Source organism: Phalacrocorax carbo, chromosome 3, assembly GCF_963921805.1.
Source record: "Phalacrocorax carbo chromosome 3, bPhaCar2.1, whole genome shotgun sequence".
NCBI classification, from domain to species: Eukaryota; Metazoa; Chordata; class Aves; order Suliformes; family Phalacrocoracidae; genus Phalacrocorax; species Phalacrocorax carbo.
In genome coordinates, this window is record NC_087515.1 from 113,748,005 (window position 1) to 113,769,685 (window position 21,681).

A 21,681-nucleotide genomic window follows, 5' to 3' on the forward strand; every position below is an offset into this window, starting at 1 on the left:
TTGTTTGAGCAGAACAAGTAAATGAGCATCCTAAAAATAGTCGCCATCTATATCCACTGGATTGCACTTCACGGGGCAGACCCTGCCTGTCTGAGCTCAGTGCGGACGTGTTCAAACATCTTTTCAACTGCTGAGAAAATACTAAATACTCAGGAGAGGCGTGCTGTATTCTCTGCATAGCTTTCATCTGTAAGCATGGCCCCTGATGAATAGAACAGGATATATTTGCAGATGTGCATAGTTCATACCTTGCTTGCTTCACCATTGGATGTAGCTACAAAACTCATATTTCTCTTTCTGCTTTATAGGGAATTATTTTTCTTTCTATTTCTCAAAAATGTTAAAGATCTAAAAATATTTATCTGATTTTCCAAAGCTCCTTATAATCCTTATTAGTGAACAGTATAGCTCCACGGTCTGATCATAAACTAAGCCAGTTTCATGTCTTTGTTGTTGCTGATTTGCACCAGGGTCTTAAGGCTAGTTTTCTACCATCCTCCATAAATATCCTAGCCGGTGGTCTGCAGAGGTGGTCTGTCATTCCGTGGTCTGATTTGCATTTTATTAGTTATATGCTGTGAAAACAGATGCAATAGAAAATAATGAGAGGGTTCCTGTATAAAACAGCCAATAGGCCAGGGGCAGGATAACTAGCTAACATATATAAAGCTCTTTGATCTACAAAACAAAATCAGTATGAAATGCAGCTGTTATTGACATGGATGCCTCTTCCACTATCCCTTCAATTTGATAGAGGGTGACATTGATCTTTTGCTGGAGAAATTTTATCAGGAAAACCAAGGGCACATCTCTTCATCGCTTTCAGCTTCAGTGAATAAGCCAACAGCACTGAATGGAACAGGAGCAGCTGCGTGTACAAGTAAGTAAGGAGGTTTTTCTAAAGAGGTAACAGAGTAGGGTACTTGAGACCAGGTCTCTGGGTGTGCAGTTAGATCCATCTGGGTGGAGTCCTAGGCTCTTGAAGGCAAAGGTCCTGAGGCAAACAGCAACTCATGTCTTGTGGTATTCAGGTTTACACTGATGGATGCTCTCCTTCATTCCACCAGGTATTGTAGTCTCTGAAGCTCTGCTTGACTTCTATGGTAGCAGAATGCTATTGCACAAATTCAGTTTCAGTTCTCAGACATTTAAGAGATTTATATGACCAAAATGCCCAAACACAGAAATATTTCTTTGCATATTCCATATAGATTTTCATAAACCTGAACTCCTGTTGATAAATAAAGTACCTCGAAGAGTAGATCAATCAGTCTTGCCAGACTTTAATAGTTTGCATTAGATTAGACTTTGGGCATATACCTAAACAGAATTTTGCCTTTTTCCAGGTTATGAGATTGAACGACATCAGATTCGTCCATTCCAGCTAGCAGTGGCTCAGAAATTGCTGTCTCATATTTGCTCAATTGCTGACTCCAGCACTCAAAATCTTGATTTGGGTTCCTTCGAGAAAATTGATTTCTTGATTTGTGTTCCACCCTCTGAAGTGACTTATCAGCAGACTTTGTTTCATCTCTGGCATTCAGGTGATTATTAGTTATCTTTATTTTAGATTTACAGGGGTTTGTTAAATCATTTTTATCTGGAAATACTGACCTTTGTTCCATTTCTATAGGTATTTTATTAGAACTTGGATTAGAAAAGGAACATCTTACAAAGCAGAGGGTGGAACAGTATGTTATGAAATTAGATGCAGAAGCCCAGATTAAATTCAAAGTCTTTTTACAAAACTCCATGCAGAATCCACATACACTGTTTGTCCTAATCCATGACCATGCACATTGGGATCTAATGAGGTAAGAGAACTGTAACTTGTTTTTAGAGAAATTACTATTGTTTGCGTTAGTTCTCAAGATCAGCTTTCTGATTTATCCCTTCCTTCATCTTTGTTTGCATCTTTCTGCTATCTCTCATCCCATGCATTGTATAAACACGTTTTCTTTGAAGGTCCTTCATGACTTATTCTTGTCCTGCTTATTATATTATGCCTCAGTGGAATATTTCAGCTTTCCTAGCTCACCATTCTTATCTTGTTTCAGCCACAGCTATTGTTTTTTTGGTTGGTTGTCATTTGTTCAAGGGAAAGCTTCCGGTGAAAGTGCACAGAGCTCATTATCCCCTGTCAATGTCCTCTGGGCTGTAAAACATGCAAAAATCCTCCACAGTGAGTAGACAACTAGTGAGCCAACACTGCTGCTTAGTTTTTTTAACTGACTGGAAATTTTCCAGTGCAGTGTTTTTGCTGTCCAGAATCACTGATTTGTAAGAATTGAAAGCTTCTGTGGATGCATAGTAATGCCAGGTAGACCTCTCAGGGAAGCAGGGAGGTTTCTATCTGATGTTTACTGAGTTCCACATCAGGTCACTTGCATAACTTATTGCTTCTCCCACAGAGCCTTGTTTCTCTGGCTTCTCCATAATCTGCCTGCTGAAAGGTTGGGCTGCTTTTGCTTTCTGGCTCCTGAGGGGCTGGGGAGCTTGGAAAACATACTGAATTCCAGAAACACTGACATATTCTAACTTTGGGAGCATGGCTGTGTTTCTGAAACCAAAAACTATGGAATCTTGCTTGTGAATGAAATGACAGGGTCTTGTCTTTCACGCTGGTTAACAGTGACAATTTTCACCAAAACCTTATTTTTGCATGTGAGAGTTTTCTGTTCAATTCCTCCAACTCTTAGGAACTTGCATGACCTGTTACAGCTGTCACAGCCTTTAAGGCATTTATTCATATAACATCCTTGAGTAGTAGGGAGGTACCTGTATTGCCGCTTAACTCTGATATTTTTCTTCTTATCTAATAAAAATATAAGTGACAAATATTGAAGTGACTATTCTGCACAGCAGGATTCATGCCACCTAACTGAAGTCACTTAAATGAGGTGCCTAACACAGGAGTGTAATTGCCTGGGTTTGCCCACATAGTCACAACGGAGACACGGGCATCTCTGAGGGCTGACTTAGATCAGGGGTGGACACAACCAGCTTCTGGAGTCACTTATCTCTCTCTGCTGGCAACAGAAGGAGCTTGAAGTGACTAGGCTTGTAAGTTAGTCACTGCAGGTAAATGCCAAGAATTAAATAGAATGAATTTGGACTGAAGTTTTACACTGGAGCAAGGAATTGTCTATAGGTGTTCCATGATACTGGCAATTGCCCTAACAATAACTGTTCTTTCCTTTCATAATAGCTCTATCACAGCTAGTTTCCCTCTGTTTTTCTGTCATACTGGCTTATTGTCTGTCATTTTCTGTCTTTTTTTGTAGGTAAGAATTATATTTTCTTAAGGGCATCACTAACGATGTGGCCAAAGTTACTACAGGACTATGTGTCTATTGGTAACTGCCAAAACATCAGCTTCCTTTCACCCTTTATCTCTCATATTCTGGTAGCTGTCAGGGACTGGTAATTTGCTAGCTAGGGAGCTTATCAGAATTACAGAAATTTTCAGCTGTAGTGAAATAACTTGCATTTCTTTTCCCATCCTTCTATGCAACAAAAGCAGGGCAAAGAATTGGGTCCTAAGTTCCTTGTACATGTTTAACTTCAATTTCACATCCAGGTTAAAGCTGTTCCACTGACACAAATGTTCCCTTGTGCTGATCACTTTGGAGAGTTCTGGGTTTCTTTTTTGCAGTGCTATGCATAGCCTTTACCCTCAAACAGAACTGTCTACAGGACTTGTTGATAGACTGTTGAACTGCAGGGAGGTGAAAGAGGCGCCAAATATTGTGACCCTCCATGTGACTTCCTTCCCCTATGCGCTGCAGACACAACATACTCATATCAGCCCTTACAATGAGATCCACTGGCCTTCTTCATACAGCAATGTAAGATGGATGCTTTGAGGTGCTTTTGTGAGCTTTTCATAAGTTATTTTACATTTACATACTTGGTGAAACTGTGGAGGCCCCATGATTTTTGTAAACAAGAATGAAGTTTGCATGGCATCTTTTTCTTGTTCAGTGTGTGGCAAGTTCTTTTCCCTTTGCTTATCCTGTCATTTCTTGCTTTTTTTCTTTATTCCTTTTATATCCTCTGTAAACTGTAGTAGCTCTGCTAAAACTTCTTGAGCTACATAAAAGGAAACCATTTGAAAATCTGTCTGTAGTGCATTACTGCATAAATATATGTACATTTTCTTCATATGTGTGCATACTAATTCCATACATAGCTGGTCTGTCTGTGTGTATATATATATGGGGAGAGAGAAAGAGAGAGAGAGAGAAATAAGGAAAAATTGGGTCAAACTTCTGTTTTCTCAGAAAAATTAATTCTGTTTCTTTCTCTCCATGTTTTAATGTCTGAGTAGATGTATGCTTATTACAGTATTGACCGATTGCAAATATGTCAGATACCAACGGTTAAACAATTGTAAAGTAATAATTGATAGACTTTACCTTTCTATTTTTACTGCTTCGTGTGCTTTAGGGTGTAGATTTGTACCATGAAAACAAGAAATACTTTGGACTGTCAGAATTCATTGAGTCCACCCTCTCTGGACATAGTATTCCACTGCTTCGGTACGACAGCTCTTTTGAAGCAATGGTCATGGCTTTGGGAAAGAGGTACGGTACCCTCCTTTGTTTAGCACGGGAAACTCAGGAGGTGCATTCTCATGACTTGAGTTACTACCTAGAAGCCTGGTTCTTTTTGTTTTTTTTTTTTCATTGTCCCACAAATCAGCTGTGTATGCAAGGGCATTTCACTCCTCCTTATTTTCTCCTTCCATCTTTTGTGTATATATTTGGCCTGTAATCTAATCAGTCTAGGCTGCCCAATTTAGAGTGTTTTCTTGTTGTGACCAGTACCTACTTCTGTATTATAATACTCTAAAATTGCATCATCATATTATTTCAAATGTGTTATTAATTTTGTCCAATGTTATCACTTGCTGACCCTGTCTAATTTTGATGTATAGAATTAGTGCATACTGCACTTAGACCACAGAGAGAAGTAGATGTATCACTGTGGTTTGTACACTTAAATAAAAACTTCAGAGCGTCATCAGAGCTTGAAAACATATCATCAGTTTTCTTTGGTCTCTGTGGAACAAGTCTAGAATCGCTGCAAAAGAGTAGTGACACATTATGTGCATACACACAGCTGTGAATGAACTCTTTGGGATCTGTAAGAAGAATGAGACAGGACAAGTAAAATCTTGTGATTTTGTGTTGCTAACTGGGAGACTGAGCACATTCACACTTAAGTGCTGGGGCTCGCTGCAGGTGCTTTGGAGCTCTGACCACACGTATCGGGCACGTCTCTGAACAAGCCATAGTTCCTCTTTTTACTGTGCACCTGGATTTCATTTCTGTGAAAACCAGATTACAGGAAGCTGTTGCATATCCACATCTCTCCCTTCCATAGATTGGGGATTGAGGCAGGGTGTACCTGGGATTGGGAACTTGGAGTCCTCATTGGACGCTGCCTACATATTGAGTCCTCTTGGAAGCAGGAGTAAGTTGGTTCAGGGCTTCAGTAAGAAAACAAGAGGAACACCATACCACCCATGGCCCGTTAAGAATAACATACAACGAAGAATACTATTCTCATTGATAAGAGAATATAATTTTATTGATAATATTACTGAGTGCCTTAGCAAATATTCTGTGATAAATTTTGTAACAGCAGTAAAGTCTTGGTGACTTAAAGTGATGTAATCTTACTGGACTACTTGCTTACTAAATCCTTACTAAGAAATGGAGAGACAACATCAGTTCTGATTGTGAAATGACGCTTTGCAAAAACTATTCAACTGTAATTTGGTGAGATTCGGTTGTATAGTAGATATGAAGGATACTTTACAGGAGAAAACTCCAAGTTTACTATATTTTGTAAAAATCAGCTTTTTCACTTTAGCCTTTAGTACTTCACTATTTAATTCACCATTTATTTCAGGTTTCCCAGATTACACAGTGCAGTGATAAGGACCTTTGTCCTCATACAACACTACTCTGCAGCTATGATGGCAGTGTGTGGCCTTTCTCAGATGAAGAATTACACCTCAGTTGAAACTCTGGAAATCACCCAAAACCTAATAAACTCTTCAAGACAATGTCCTAGTGGTCATGGGCTCATGGTAGTGTTGAGAATTCCCTGTACTCCGCTGGCTGCAGTGGCATATGAACGTCTGTACAATGTAAGGGAAAGGCTAGCCCTTGAAGATAACTTCGAAATAATCTTGGGAAATCCTAATTCTGGAATCACAATAGGGAAGCACTTTGTGGAGCAACTAAAGGTAACTTGGAGAATGACATATACTGGGATGTTCCATTAGATGGGTAGGTGGGGAAACTTTACTGGTGAGAGTTGTGGTCCTGAGATGAAGTGCGGGTCTTCCTAGTAAAAATAAAAACTACCATAAGGAGCAAGACTTATATCTTTTAGATAAACTGCATGTGGCTCCTCTACTGTCCTACCTCTGGTTAATACTTAGTGGAGTATTAACTAATATGGCTAGGACTTCCAGCAGCAACCCCCCCCAACACTTGAACTGCTTTTATCTACAGGGACTATGAGCAATAAAGAAAAAAGCCAAATAAAATTGTCACAGTTTTAGCAGACTTTTCTCACAAAATCATCACAGTGCAAAAAGATTTTGATCAGTGACCGGTTGAGAGTTATGTTATTCTTGTCATCAGCGGGTGGCATGAAGGCACCAAATCAGTGATGCTAGTTATGGCTCCTAGAACACCCCCGTATTTACAGCTCAGAACCATGTGTTGGTTTATGGATTAATTTATACCCTTTAGGTCCAGAGTCTTGGGTCATCTGCTTAACAAAAGCCTCTGATACTGCCTTGCTTTTAATAAAATTACCATAATCTGATCACCAAAGCAAAAATGTATTTACATTCTAGGATTGTGTAATACACGTACGGTACACTCTGTACGGTGTCTGATTCAATACATGTTAGATGAAGTAATTTGAGTTCCAGAGCCTAACACTAATCTCATTCTGCTATAAATTAGGCATAACTTATGCTGAAAAATCAGCGTTAGTTCTGAGTCACGTCCTGGTAATCTTCTCTGACATGCATAATAGTGGTACCTGTATGAATGTCAGAGGCTGAGTCGTTGTACTGTTGGTCCTACTGTGTATTCCTTATCTGTAGATCAGTCTTTCAGCAAAAAAGACCGACTGGTGTGAGTAAAGCAGTCTAGCCTGATGATAAACGGTCAAACTTCTCATGAAGTTACCAGGAAAACTGGTAGCTTTGGGAGAGAGCAGGGTACTTCAGAGGGTAGCAAGCAAGGACAGTGGTACGTGTGTGTTGAACACTCCCAGCTTTCCCCTGTTCCTCTAAGGTGAAAAAGACTCATTCCTCACTCTTTTTCTTCCTTGGACTCAGACATCCATACATTATCTGCCACAAGAAGCAACCCTCTGTACTCTTCTCTCCCCCAGAGCTCCTACTCACCTTTACTGTCTATTGTACCATATCCACTCTACCCATGTCTGCCCTGGTCTCAGTGCTATGCAGCCGGGAAACTGGGAGGGTTTTCAGACTGGAACATACTGTTCCAGTCTCCTCAGACTCACAGCAGGCAGATTGCTACCTGTAATGCTCTAGGAATTGTGCAATCTGCCTATGTTGAAATTGGCTCTGCTCTGTGGCTTCCCTTGGTGGAACGTCCATCCACTACACAGATGCACATAATGGATGATAAAAGTATATATTTCTATATTTACATTTGTACCATATGGATATGTTCAACAGTGTTTCTTACCTTATACAGGTCTGGCAGAAAATTGAGGATGTAGACTGGAGGCCACAGACCTATTTGGAATTGGAAGGTTTGCCTTGTATATTGATATTTAGTGGTATGGATCCACAAGGGGAGTCTTTGCCACGGTAAGAAGATCCAGTATTTTCTCAGTGACACTTTTTTATCATTGCTTACCGAACAGCTAAAGATTAACTGTGTAATTACATGTGGGAGAAGAAAACATATCTCAGTGTCAAGATGTTTCTTTTCCATTTTTTGGCAATTTTTGTATCATAAATACAAGCCCCATATTATTAATAATAGCCTCCTGTTTATAGCAAGATATAAATAGCTCAGAAAATATTATGAGAGTTGTCCCAATTTAGAGGGAAGAATAAGGGTATGTTAAAAAAAAAGTATAGCTACATTAGATACCTTAGGGTAGCTGAGACACCTGCATGATGCTGGCATATGTGCTACAGGATGTGTGCAGAGATCAGTACCTTCTGGAATGGCAGCTGGAAGGCAGACAGGATGCCCCGGGGCCATTAAGATAGCACTAAATGCTTTTGTATGTTCAGCTGAATCCTACTCTGTGTGTTAGGCTTAGAACCCAAATGATTGTTCTTTTTCTTATGCTAATACTGATGCTCAGTGCACTAGACAAAGCTGCATAACCCCATTAAGGACAGTGCATACACCACACTGGTAAACTTATTAAGCACAAAAGATACACTGTGTTTTCTCTCATCTGTAGTTTAAGCAGATGAGATAAGAAAAATTCCCCTTGGGCTGTGTTTATAAAAGAAACAAGGGTGTAGATTACAGTGAGTTTTCATACCACCCCCTCTTGTTTCTCTCCAGATCGCTGAGATATTGTGATCTACGTTTAATAAATTCATCTTCTTTGGTAAGGACAACCTTGGAGCAAGAGCTTGGTTTGGCAGCATACTTTGTGAGCTCAGAAATTCACACAGAGAAAGCAGTTGTGAATGATGTGTTAGAAAGTGACCCAGAGAAACTAAGCAGCACTGATAATGAAGATGAAGAAATAGCGACAGAAGGTATTATCAGTAGTGATATTACAGAATATTACAGATATTACAGAAGCTGTAAAATGACTGAGTTGTGTTAGAAAAAGCAGGATTGTATGGATACCTACTTGGTGAGGGTTTCTGGATTTAGCCTTGCTGAGTCAGTTCTCAATTTTCCTTCATCTCATTGACCCTGTGTTTTCTCACCCTCCTGGCCCAAGGACTGCTGCTGCTGCAGCATTTTAATCTCCTGCAGTCCTGCTGTTGCATCTGTTCTCTCTCTGTGTTTTTTGGCTCCCTTCTCTCCCCTCCCTCCCTACCTCATTTACCCATATGTTCTGGCAGCCGCAAAGTGGAGCTCGAATGAGCATCCAGTGATGCTCACTGTTCTGAGTCCTGTGCTGCGTTGCCCTCCCCGCAGCAGAGAAGTGTGAGCTCTGCCAACTGGGAAGCAGTCACCCAACCCCTCTCTCAAAGCATGGGCAACTCCACCTAAACTGTCCCTGACTGATGCTACCGAACCTTTGCCTACATACTGACAATGATGAAGATTCCTCCCAAGCAAACTGTATATAGTACAGCTTAGTCATCTCTAGTTTGTAAGGTATTAAATAGTATGGCTAGAAAATATATCTGAACACAGTAACCTCTGAGTACTCTGTTAAAATGTCCATGAATTCAAATTGACAGTGTAGAGTTGGTGAATTTATAATTTCTTTAAAGAGGAATTAAGAACATATAAACATGTAAACAAACAAAAATAATTTACCAGGAACTGTTGAGGGGTTTTTTTTGAGAGACAGTTGATGGGCGTTATTGGTTATCAATAAGTTTTTTACATTTTTCTTTATTGTTCTGCTTGAAACTGTGGAAAACAAGGGGTTTTTGTCCCTGTGAGTTATTTAAATCTCAAACTGCTTGCCTTCATTTCCTTTTCTATACTACGAGGAGGAAGAGAGCTGGTTACTGCTCGCCTATTAAGTTCTTACTCATTGATAATAAGGATAGCAGAACAAGCAGAACAAAACTATTTACTTTAATCAAATAGAGGAATAAAATACCTGAGGTCATACTCCGACTGCCTTAAATAGAGGCCTACTTTAGATGTGATGAGTGCTTCTGTCCCTTTAGTTGAAGTGCACTGAGACTGTATGTGATCTGCGTCAAATGGGCACCTAAGTTGTTAGGCATCTAAGTTGTAAGGCTGCTTTCCTAGGCCATGAAGTATGGTATGCGCCTCCAGAGTCCAATTCAGAACACCTGAGAAAGACTTATAGCCTAAGTTTTCTGGTGGCAGAGCTTATGTCTCTGTCATAGTAAAACTGTACAGAAACAAGCATTTTAACTTAGAAGCCTAAGCTAGGAATCTCAAGTGAATGTCCTTGGTGGCCGTCCAAGTAATGGATTTCATCACCAAAAGGTGAGATATAATCTGGCCATAAAACTGTAATGTATGGAGTAAGAGGTAATTTCATAACATACTGACAAAATAGAGTTTCTTGACTGTTGGTTTCCCTGACACTGGATTACTGAGGAAAGCAAGGCATGGGTAGAAAGAGAAAACATGGTTGAGACATGCCTAGAAATTACCAGCTCCTGGCTGCAGCGTTCATTTTGTGAAGCTATTGCAGCTCAGCATAGTTAGATTAGACCGTTGGCTGATCCAATATTGCATGGAAGGAACAGATAGTCTCCACAGTGAAAACAGTGTCAGAATGAGAACAAAACCTGCCTGTGTGCCCTGCTCTACTTTGACAATGTAGCTGTGCCTTCCTACAGGCTTACTTATATTATATTTTGGTTTTGTTTTCCCCTACTACCATTCATGAAACAGGTTCTACTTCAGAAAAAAGAAGTCCCATGAAAAGAGAAAGATCACATTCCCATGACTCTGCATCTTCATCTCTCTCTTCAAAAGCTTCCAGTAAGACCTTAAGATTATCTCTACTAAGTTACATTCAGGACATAAAAAAGACCTTTTATTCCGCTTATTAGAAAAATAATAAAAGGCATGAATCACTAAGGTTTTGGTAAGGCCTATTTTAATGGGATCACTAAAGATAACTTTTAAAAAAATAAGCAACAGACTTCTGAAATATAAGAAAGAAGATATTTTCTTGCCTGAAAAATAATCATAGGATGGATGCCTGAGCCAGGCGCTTCTTTAATATGTGCCGCTGAGGTTTGAATCCTCAGTTAGTACTGTGATGGCTGACAGTGTTCACTGAAGCTATGATAATTTACGAAGAAGAAAACACGCTTCACATTTTTAAAAAATCTTTTTAAAAACTGCAGGAGAAAAAGCATGCTTGGTTTCATTGGTACTTTTACATTTTTCTTTTTGCTCTGGAATATTAACTCATTAATTTTGCACTGTTTGAAAGCTCTTTTGGAGGTGGACAATTTTTAAAATCTTCTGTTCCTTTTTAATCTGCAAATTGATGTAGAAAGCATGAGGCAATGTTGGGAACTACTACAACTCTTTTATCTGATAAATTTCTTTGCATGCTTTTTATGCAGATAATATTAAGAGGAGAGTTGAATAAAAGCGGGGAATATAAATTGTACCATAACGCCCTAGGAGTCCCAATCTCATGCAGCTTTTTAAAACATGTTGGTTTTCATCAGTAACAGTACATTCTTTTTGATAGTTGTGGTATTCAACACGGTGACATGCATATTTGGCCCATGATTTCCTTTCTACAGGCACAGTGGTGAATACAAATGGAAAAAAGCTTGAAAACGTTTGGATAAGCTTCACCAACATTTTAATTTTCAAAATGTTTTTTTCTTCTTTAAAGTTGGGCTGCTCATCAGTTCCACAGTGCCCATGCGGCCTGCCTGTAGCTTTGTGGCCTCAATTTGCCTGTGGTTGAAGAAACCTTTTTTCCTTTTTTTTTCTGTGCTCTTGGACACTGGCGTTTTGAGAGACGTCACAGTGGTTTTACTTGAAACCATTCATACTGCCAGTGATATTTTTGTATTTATTGCTAATGTCCTTTACTGGCTACTTCAGATTAATATGCAGCTAGGTATATCTTACTATTTCTTGAGACCAAGAGAAAGTATGGACTTTTATTAGTTCGATTCCAACCATAATGATTCTACGATTCTATGAAAACGTGGGGTTTTTTTCAGAACCAAGACCATTATTTTCACCATGAGAGGAAAGCTCTTTTTATCTATGTTCAGCTTCAGACATTCCTATTCCCATGCTGAGGCTGATTCCTCAACCAGTTCCCAGTCTACTTTGGGGAATACAAAGTATTTGCATCTCCTCTTTGGAATTCACTAAGCGTTAAAGATGCTCAGAACCACTTAAAATGAGGCCTTAAACTTTCAAGAGATCTTAGTAGTTAGAATATGTAAGGTAAAAATATACCACTTTCAGAAAATCAGCAATTAGCTGTGGAGTATATCACCATGACCTATTCAAGGCCAGCATTCGTGAGTTCAGCATGTGCTCTGAGCTGACCAAAAGTTGTATTAGTGCGTTAATGCATTATGTAGCATCAGAGAATTGAAAGCCAGGTGTTATTAGATCAGAGTAAGTGCTGCACCAATGCAGACACATGAGTGTCAGATCAGATCTGACTCAGAGCTGAGGGCTGTTTCTAGATGTCAGTCTGTGCAGACATTTCTGTAGCCTGTGAATACTTATTTTCTTGAGCTCTTAAATGATGGTTTCAGTAATTTTGTATTTGTCTTGAGTGATGAAAGTATCTGAAACAAGGAATGGATGGGGGAAGTAGAGAACAGGACGACCACTGACATCTTTCCTACGCGCTTCAGTACTTTAAAAACCACTTTCTGCATTGAGATGAATACTCCAAACTAATCCCATTATGACTTCCTATAGGAGAAAGGTGAAAGCAAGAACAGGAGCGGGACTGCAATGTTTGATGGATACTCTATCTAAACTATTTCTTTGTTTTGTTTTGTTTAACTTGCATTGACTAGCAGAGGTAGTTGCACTGTGTTGAAACACAAATTTACTTTTAGTTACAGCATTCTGCAGTGAGTCATCTCCTCCTTTAATAGCAGCAGGGGATACAGCAAAATCCCCCCACCAAGTCCTAAGCAACAGCACTGAAGAAACTACAAATAACTATGAAAGGCAGAAGCAGAAGGTAGACAAGGGGGCACAAACAACAATCAGCAAACACTTGCCACCGGTAACTGAACAGCTGGATACAAAACAAAACATAAGAAGTGCCCAAATTTCCATCACCTCATCATCCTCCTCACCTTTCTCCTCCTCTTCTTCCTCCTCTGTGCCTACTCATAACTCCTTCATCCTACAGACCTCTCAGTGCTCTATGACCAAAGCATCAAAACAGCCTCCCATAGTTTTCCTGCCCAAACTGGTTTATGACATTATTACTTCTACGGACAGCAGTGGACTTCCCAAATCATCTTCCCTCTTGCCTTATCATTCTGTTATGTGGGCAAGTTCTTTTCGTCCTCTTATGAGTAAGATGATGACTTGCACGGAGCAGTCTCTATACTACCGCCAATGGACGGTTCCCAAGCCAATCCATATGGACTACAATAATAGAAATGAGGGCAGAATGGACACCTTTCACCCAAGGAGGCTGCTGCTGAGTGGGCCACCACAGGTGTGTAATAAGAACAAGGTATTATCATTGATTTATTTTGTTTAATTTTATCACATTCTCAGAAAAAACAGATTAGTTGTTATTATTCATACTTGGAGGGATTTTTTTTCTTGTGGAGAGTAAGTTGCTTGTATTTCTTAATCCCTTCTAATAAAATAATCTTCCTTTCTTTACTGTTAGCCTGAGTTTAAAGACAAAGAAGCTGCAGCAATGTTCATTTTCTGTCAGTCTCTTTCCATTTAAAACAAAAATGTTTTAAAAGATAGTTTGCTCAAGAGGTAGATTTCATGTATAATTTCAGTTTGTTAAAGGTGGATATGCCTTTACATTTTAAATAGAGATCAAAGATCTTCATAAAAGCACTTTCTTATGATCAATCTGAAAACACCTGGGAGTTTGTAATTAAGTTATTTTCTCTGTTCCCTCCACACAGCAGACAGAAATAGAAGCTGTTGTAAACAATACATGCAAGAAGGCCAGTTCAACATTAGCAGAGCCATATTTACAAAATGAGTAGCTGACCAAAGAGTTTTTAAATGACTTTGAAAAGATATATGGGACGGGTGTAGTCCTAAGAAGTTCACTCTCTTCTAAATTCTCTAATAATGTTTAGCACTTATCTCCAAGCACTTATCTCCTAGTTCAAAGCATATGTTACGTGCTAAAGGTAATATTGTGCCTCACAGTGTTCTGCTGAGGTATGAAGCCACAAGATAGGAGGAGACACCATGCCTACTGAGAGCCTATATATGGCCTGTGAACCTCAGAAGTCAAAAAGAATAAATCCAAACCAAGACAAAGGTCCATGTTTCCAGTTAGTGTAACATCAACCCAAAGAATTAATCTAAAGAGAGTTACTGATTTAACTTGCCACATGATCCACTCTTCTATGCCCAGCCATTGCAAAAGGAAACTACATATTGCTATTTGTTAAGTGATTGTGTTCCACTGTACACCCAAATTTATGGTGCAGTAGAGTAGAAAGAGCATAAATGGGCTTTTAATATCGGGACTTCCTGCAAAAGTTACTGCAATTCATAAAGAATTCCAGCAAATACTCTGAGGAGCAGTTTTTCACTATCCAGTCTTCTCATCTAAATTGTCCATGTTTGCCAGAGATTGAGGTATTATGTGATCAGGAAACGGAATTTCGTACTCAGCTGCAGCATAAAAATGAATACATTCTGGAAGAGAGATGTTCATTTCCATCTCAAAGAAAAACACATGCTATGACACTTTTTGTTAGAATTTTATATGCATACATATCAAACCCTGCAAAGATACTATTTCCAGCGCCACCCTAAATATCCAGATTAGCTGATAAGTAAATATTTCATTGGTATTCATTTGGTTTTGGGTCATAAATATAAATCTGTGGTTCTCAGAGGAGTCATTCGCAGACTTCTGAGCCCATACTACACACCTGTGAGAAGGTTTTGATGCTTATCACACTTGTTACTTGCCATTTAACTAATTTTAATTAAACAGGCAGCTTATTTATTCATTGGCTCTGTTTCGGGGTATGGTATTCACTACTTTTCACTATCAAAACTTTTTTCTTCCCAAATATTGAATAGGACTCCTGTTGATCCTCTGTACAGCAGTGAATTTCAGCCTTAATATAACAACTTCTACTTGAAACTCCACCTCTTCTCCAGCTTCCTCCACAATGCAGATTATTTCCTAGTCATGCACTGGGTCATACAGTTGGATCAGTTCCTAAAGGACATGTTTATTAATTTTATATTTCTCAGTTCTTTCTGAAGAATATACCTGTTTCACGCAGAACAAATTCATATGCCTCAAATTAGGAGTATAGAACGAGACGAAATGGCTTCAAGCTGCATCAGAGGAGGTTTAGATTGGATATTAAGAAAAATTTCTTTACTTGAAAGAGTGGTCAGGCATTGGAAAAGGCTGCCCAGAGAGGTGGTGGAGTCACCATCCCTGGAGGTATTTAAAAGACATGTAGACGTGGCACTTCAGGGCATGGTTTAGGAGGCCTGGGGGTGTTGGGTTGACGGTTGGGCTTGATGATCCTACAGGTCTTTTCCAACCTTAATGATTCTACAATTCTTCATAAGTATCAAAGTTTATGGGTATATATTCATTTCAGTATGTGGAAAAAGACATCAGCTTTGCTTCCTTCACTATTTTAACATCCCAAAGTGCTAAAAACTACTATAAACCAAACAAAGAGCTGTAAAAGTATGCTGTTTGTTTATTAGTTTAAGGTATAAAAATAAAGTGTTTCTTCTAGGGAATAGTTACAATAAAGTATCCAGAAAGTAGAATTACCCTTCTCTTTTTTGGGAAGAAATAATTTTTCTTCCTGAAATTGGTTTTACTCACACATGTGTTTGGTAATATCAACATTTTACATGGACTTAATGCTTAATGCATGAAGAGGTATAGGCAGAAATAAAAGCAATTATTAGACAGCACCTGTCTGAATGTTAATAACATCTCAGCCAAAGTATAAGACTGCCAGAGTACTATCTTTTAAAAAATTAGGAAGTCGGTGTTTTCTTTATCAGGTAGGAATTACTTTACTAAAATTCAAATCAGGAAGCAATGTGTTGGTTAAAATTAAAAATATGAAATCAACATAGGAAGAAAACTAGGCACATTAGTGAACCAAAATTATAGTTCTCACTCTCGGGGTAATTAGTAATAAAGTACACTCACCCTTCTCTCACAAAGACATTTTACAATTTTTTTACATTTTTACAATTACAATTATGTACATTAGAAGGCAATATGTGCATTATTTTTACAAGAGGCTTTAGGAAATGCAGCAAAGATGGGATAGGTTTAGAATAGATCTATATATTTATCTGTAAGTTAGCTCTCATCATCGAAGTTAAGACATTGGTTAGTGATCGATTAGTGGTATGAATAAATATGCACCACCATGAACAACATGTATCACGTATATGGCTAGCCATCTAGTCCCTAGTGCACCCAAGAAAATGCCTATAAGGAAGCCTAAATTCACTAAAATATTTTTATTGAAAACATTGAAGTTCCCCGAACTGCAAATCAAGGTTTTGTATCTTTGTATTTTAACCAGATATTGCAACTTAGGACCAACATTTTCCTTAAGCATGGAAGCTGCTCGTAAGCACAGCTCAGTCCCGTGGCACCACATCCAGGGAATGAAGCAAGCATGTCTTGAGACACTTTCTAAGGAAGAAAACTGTTGCCCATATTATTTGTATTATTTCCTCTACTCCTATTAAAATCTTATTACGATGGGTTTATATTCCATTCAGCTTATGTAAGAAAAACGTTAGGGAAATATTTAATATATCTATTGTTAGCTGTCTTTTAGAAGAATGTATCACATGGAAACAAGGAGAAGAGCCAGCACCATTTGACCAGCTGTCTGTGGACCATCAGCATCTTTTTTATGAATCACCATTGGTTCGCAGATCACAGTTTGAAAACCACTGCTGTGGCATGTGAAGAACTATCTCACCTGGAAATTGAAATAGAAAAGCCAAACAGAATTATTTCCCCTTTTGCCATATTTCTCTGAATGTCAAGACTGAAATCAGATGATACTTTATAGCAACATGTAAGAATAATAAAGTACTTCTAGTGGTCCTGGTGTCCAGTGTCTGGAACAAGTCAAAAAAGGGAAGTCATTACTGTTCATCCTGCTGCAACAGCATGTTTGGATGTCACTTCCATGAATAAATGTGGAGGCACACACCTAATTTCTCTGACTGGAATATCTCTCTCAGATTCTTAGACAGAGAGACTGTTTTCAGGTTATCCTTGATATCTATGACAAGCACAGTTTAGTGGTAAAAATCTTTGGAGAGCTTTCCACTCCTCTTAGGTAGTGTATGTCTTTGACCCAAAAACTAGACCTTCACACATCTTGAATTTTCTGCAGGAAGAATTTGAATTTATATTACTTCCTTTTGCTCAGCTACAGCTACAATTTTCATGAATGAAGAGCTGCACGGTAAACATATTCTTAGGTTTTTATGGGCCAAATCATCCCTTACGCTAAGGATGAAAACAGAAACCAAAATACTAAATCTTTGCAGGCCCCAAATTCCTTATTTATCGTAAGTTTTCACAAGATTTGAGATTTCTACTTCTTAGTCTCCTGGGATTTTCTTCTTCCAAGACTGATTCATCAGACTTCTGTCCTCCAAATTCAGGGAGATATAAACAAAGGAGAATAATCCTTCCTTTCTTTGGGAATATTGGCCCCCGAGTGCCTTATCTGTTAAGCCACTGGGCACTGCCACTTATTTGAGGAATCTCTTTCTGGGAAGTAGAGCTGTCTGTAGTAGCAGCACCCCTCACGGACATTTTGTTTCAGGAATCGTAAAAATGCAGCCCAGTTCCAGATTCCTTCATTCTTTTAATATGTTTGCAGCTTTAGCCTGCAGAGCAAAGACAGGATATGGAGAAAACCACCTTGCTCAGAGTACTTACTTCCTAAGCATATTATATCATGCTTAAGCCCAGAGTCACTAATAAGGGTCAACACAGCATTGTACTAGGCTTGTTTAAAGACTTGTAAAGCTACAGCCCAGTCACGTACCTAGTTTAAAATTTCTTTCAAGGTTCTTCCCTTCTGGAGTAAATGTTGATTGTAAATGAGAAGTCATTCTTTTCTCAATTTCTTTTTGAAAATCTTCTCAAAATGACGTGGAAAACATTCTCCATTTCACTAATTAATTTCTTCAGCAGCAAATGCAGGCAAAAGTGCACGTGAAGGGAGTCCAAATATGAACGTTGCTATGTGATCAGCCTGATCTCTCTCCTGGCACCAAAATGTTCTGAAAACATGGAGAGATTCCTGCAAGTTCCCACCAGCATTTTGCATACAGTGTTGCTAATATCTAACAGTTCATAAGCTCATAGTACTGTATTGGACACTTTTAATGTGACAGATAATGAGATTGGGTAAGATATGATGCATGGAATACCATAAGTACATATGGTTTAGTTTAGTGGTTACGGACCAGCATTTGTAGTCCTGTAGTTCCCAACATTTTTGACTCACGGCCCTACAGCTTTGTGTATACTTGAGTCAATTGACAACCGATACCTTTCATCTAAGTACCACGTAGTAGTAGTCTAGTCACTCCCAGATACACCGTTGAAAACCATTGGTGAAGGCTGGTCTCCCAGGCAAAGAAAAATATATTATTTTGGTAGAATAAGTTTTAAATGGTTACCAAAAAGAAAAACCAAGGTTTTCAGCCTGTTCTTCTGTAGACAGTTCAAATAGGTTATGCACTTCCCATAGGTTAGGAATTAGTTTTTCACAGAGATAGCTGGTATCAGGGAAACAGGTTGTGTACTTTTGACAAATGATCTCTCATTTGTTTGAAATCAGGGAACTGCTAATCTGTCAGGCCACCGAGTGTTTAAAGAAATGATCAGAGGCACTTTATAAAATATGTTCCTAAAGGCATAAAAAGGCAATCTCAGACTTGAGAGAAAACATTGGAAGTATTTTCTTCTAGAACAAAATACCATCAGGTTTGCCTCAGATGTGGGAAGATAAGATGCTTTTCTTTAGCTCACCAATAAACAGCCATTGCAGCTAAGTTTAGAACCTTATTCCAAGATCAACAGAAAGATTCTCATCAGTCTCAATGGATTTTAGATAAAACCCCAGACTGGGAGTTAGAAACATCTGGTCCATGGGCCAGCTATGGTCCATGCTTTCATTTCCTCTATTCAAAGTCACTTTTTTCCTGTGTTACTGCTGGATAACACAGAGTTGTGTGCTAACACATGGTCTACCATGTGTACCTGCAAAGCTTATTTGACCCTCAACAGGGAAAACGGTACCCTTTCGCACCCTTGGCAAGACACTGCTCAAATGCAATCTGATTTATTAAGAACAACAGATACTGAACTTTGAGCAAAACGAATGTTTCCCTACTCTTGCTTCAGCTTCAAAGCCTCTCATCCTCAAATGTTGAGAGAAAATGAAAGTTTCGCTTGAAGTACATGGAAAATACCAAATCCAATACTATTTTTAGTATTTCAACACCCTATGCTTCTGACATGTCCTAGCAGTAATGGCTGTGAAGCTGGGTTTTCAATTCAGTAGTAATATAGACTCAGTCCAAACTCTGATACCACTCTGTGAAATCAGACAGTTGCAGCGGGAGAATGTGCCTACATGTTAACCTCACCCTGTGCAGGTGTGACTTTAGTCTTAAGTTGTCATCTGGACCTTAGTGACATTCTGAGGCTGAACTATACACACACACACGAAATTCTCCTGTGAGAGTGACAGGAGCTTGCTGGGCTCTTTTTTTCTCACTGAAACCCATTGTATACTGCTTCCTGTTCAAGTGTAATGGTTTGTAAAGACGTCTGCTTAGATATGGCACTATTTACTTGCTGTTATCATCAGCAAACTTTATGTGGATGACACAGAACAATCCATGGAGTAAATAATTGGTTGTGGCTTATACCTTTCAGCTGAAAAAACTATAAAAGGGCAGCTATAATATTCGGTGTAATGAAGAGAAAATGTATACAGTGTGTTGGTGGGGTAAAAACGGAGAAAGTAATAATCTTAAGATAATTTTGAAACAAAGTTTTAAAAGGTAATTTTAAAACAGTGGAAGGGAAATAATATATTTTCATCACAAGAGGTGGACCAACACATTGCTGCATATACCATGTCCTCCCGGAGCGGAAGTGGCCTGCCCAAGTTGCCCTCTAGATGCATGCACTTTGTCCTTCAGGGGAGTCGCTGTACTTCAATAGCAGTCAGGGTACTGGTAAATTATGCAAACATGAAAGGGTTGAGGTAATTCTTTAGTTCTCTTGTAGCATGAGGTGGTCTTCTGGAACATTTTATGAACTTGTATGGATTTTTAAAAGTTCACTGCCTATGTAGAAACTATAACATCAGGAGAGAAAATTCTTGTCTGTGGGCCTGCAACTAGAACCGTGATATAAAATACATTTTCCAAACTAGGTTCCTGCACAGAGAGAACAAAACTGCTGATCATTTAAGCATTTCATTTATGCCAAGGAATATGCAAATACAGGGATATGCAAGCACTGAATATTAATATTTGGTTTCACTACAGCTGCAATTTCCAGATATGTGGAAAAGTAACACGTTGAAAAATGAAAATTTACTTTTGTATTTTCTATTTCATGTATTTACAGATAGGGAAAACAGGTGCCTACCTGCAGTTCCTCAGTATTTTGTCCCGAATGCTGATTAGACTGACAGAAGTGGATGTTTATGATGAGGAAGAAATCAACATTAGTAAGTTCTTGATATAAAAATATTTCTTCTGGAGACTGTAGAAAATTGTTATGTTAATTGAAAAGTAGTTGGCTGTATATTCTATGCCATTCACCTTTGCAATTAATTGACATTATTAAAATCTTTTAAGAAAATTTTGGTGTGATATTCAACTGATACTTAAGAATACTGTATTATTTTATGCATAATTTATAATTTAATCTTCCTCTCAGTAAGAAAATCACATACCTATGTTTTTCTTGGGAAGTAATCAACAGCATTTATGTATATAAAATTATATCCAGCCATTGTTTTTGAGTTTATAATTGGAATGAACTTTTGTGGTGAAGTATATAAAAAGGATCAGTGACATTCTGGCAGATTTATACCATAAGGAGCAATGTCATATTTTCTAAGTACATAAGACTACACGAGGGAGGAAAACAGTTCCTGCTCTCTAATAGCTAACTTTAGTCCAAACTTCCTTTATTTACAGTCTATCACTCCCCTGGGTTTCCAGATTTATTTCTGTAATTAAGGGCTGGAATACATAAAAAATATGGGTGAAATTTTATGGGATATGTCTAATTTTCACTAAAAGCATGCCCACAGTCAGCTGTGGAGAGTATCAGGTGGGTGCTACCTGCCTGCTAGCTGCCTCTGTCAGACCCTGTCTGGAAGCTGTTCAGTGATTTTCCTGTGGGACTGTGCCTCAGCTCTTGTCTCTGAGGGCTTTTTGGGGCAGTACCCAGGAGTCTTCCTCCACACTGAGCTGTGCTGGAGAAAGAGGCAGCTATCCCCCAACGTTTATGGCAAAACCTGTGGAAAATGTGACCAGTCTGCTAGGGGAGAGGTTTGTGCAATCAACCCTTTGTATTTTAGGCAGGATTTTAGAGGTAATTCACAGTCAGGGCATGAAGATTATTTCACCATCTGACTAATTCCACATGAGTTTCATATTTACTTTTGGTGCCAACAGACAGGATCTCACCTTTTGTAAATAATCTTTTAGTCTATATTCATAGACATGGAGTTATGGCTCT

General features: G+C 38.7%; 1 protein-coding gene across 11 annotated transcripts in view; it reads left to right on the forward strand.

Moving 5' to 3' along the window:
• The window catches only part of GREB1 (growth regulating estrogen receptor binding 1), a 106,255-nt gene that overhangs the window by 62,362 nt on the left and 22,212 nt on the right, over window positions 1–21,681 (forward strand). For 6 of the 11 annotated variants that reach the window (XM_064448057.1, XM_064448059.1, XM_064448058.1 and 3 more), the window contains exons 13-23: window positions 755–880; window positions 1,347–1,544; window positions 1,634–1,814; window positions 3,656–3,848; window positions 4,450–4,586; window positions 5,920–6,259; window positions 7,761–7,876; window positions 8,595–8,794; window positions 10,599–10,688; window positions 12,767–13,383; window positions 20,557–20,659. In XM_064448057.1, coding sequence (XP_064304127.1) covers window positions 755–880; window positions 1,347–1,544; window positions 1,634–1,814; window positions 3,656–3,848; window positions 4,450–4,586; window positions 5,920–6,259; window positions 7,761–7,876; window positions 8,595–8,794; window positions 10,599–10,688; window positions 12,767–13,383; window positions 20,557–20,659 — 2,301 coding nt within the window. Of the gene's footprint in view, window positions 1–754; window positions 881–1,346; window positions 1,545–1,633; window positions 1,815–3,655; window positions 3,849–4,449; window positions 4,587–5,919; window positions 6,260–7,760; window positions 7,877–8,594; window positions 8,795–10,598; window positions 10,689–12,766; window positions 13,402–16,456; window positions 17,079–20,556; window positions 20,660–21,681 lie in introns of those variants that run through there. The other 5 variants (XM_064448062.1, XM_064448063.1, XR_010372371.1 and 2 more) reach the window with 5 other exon arrangements.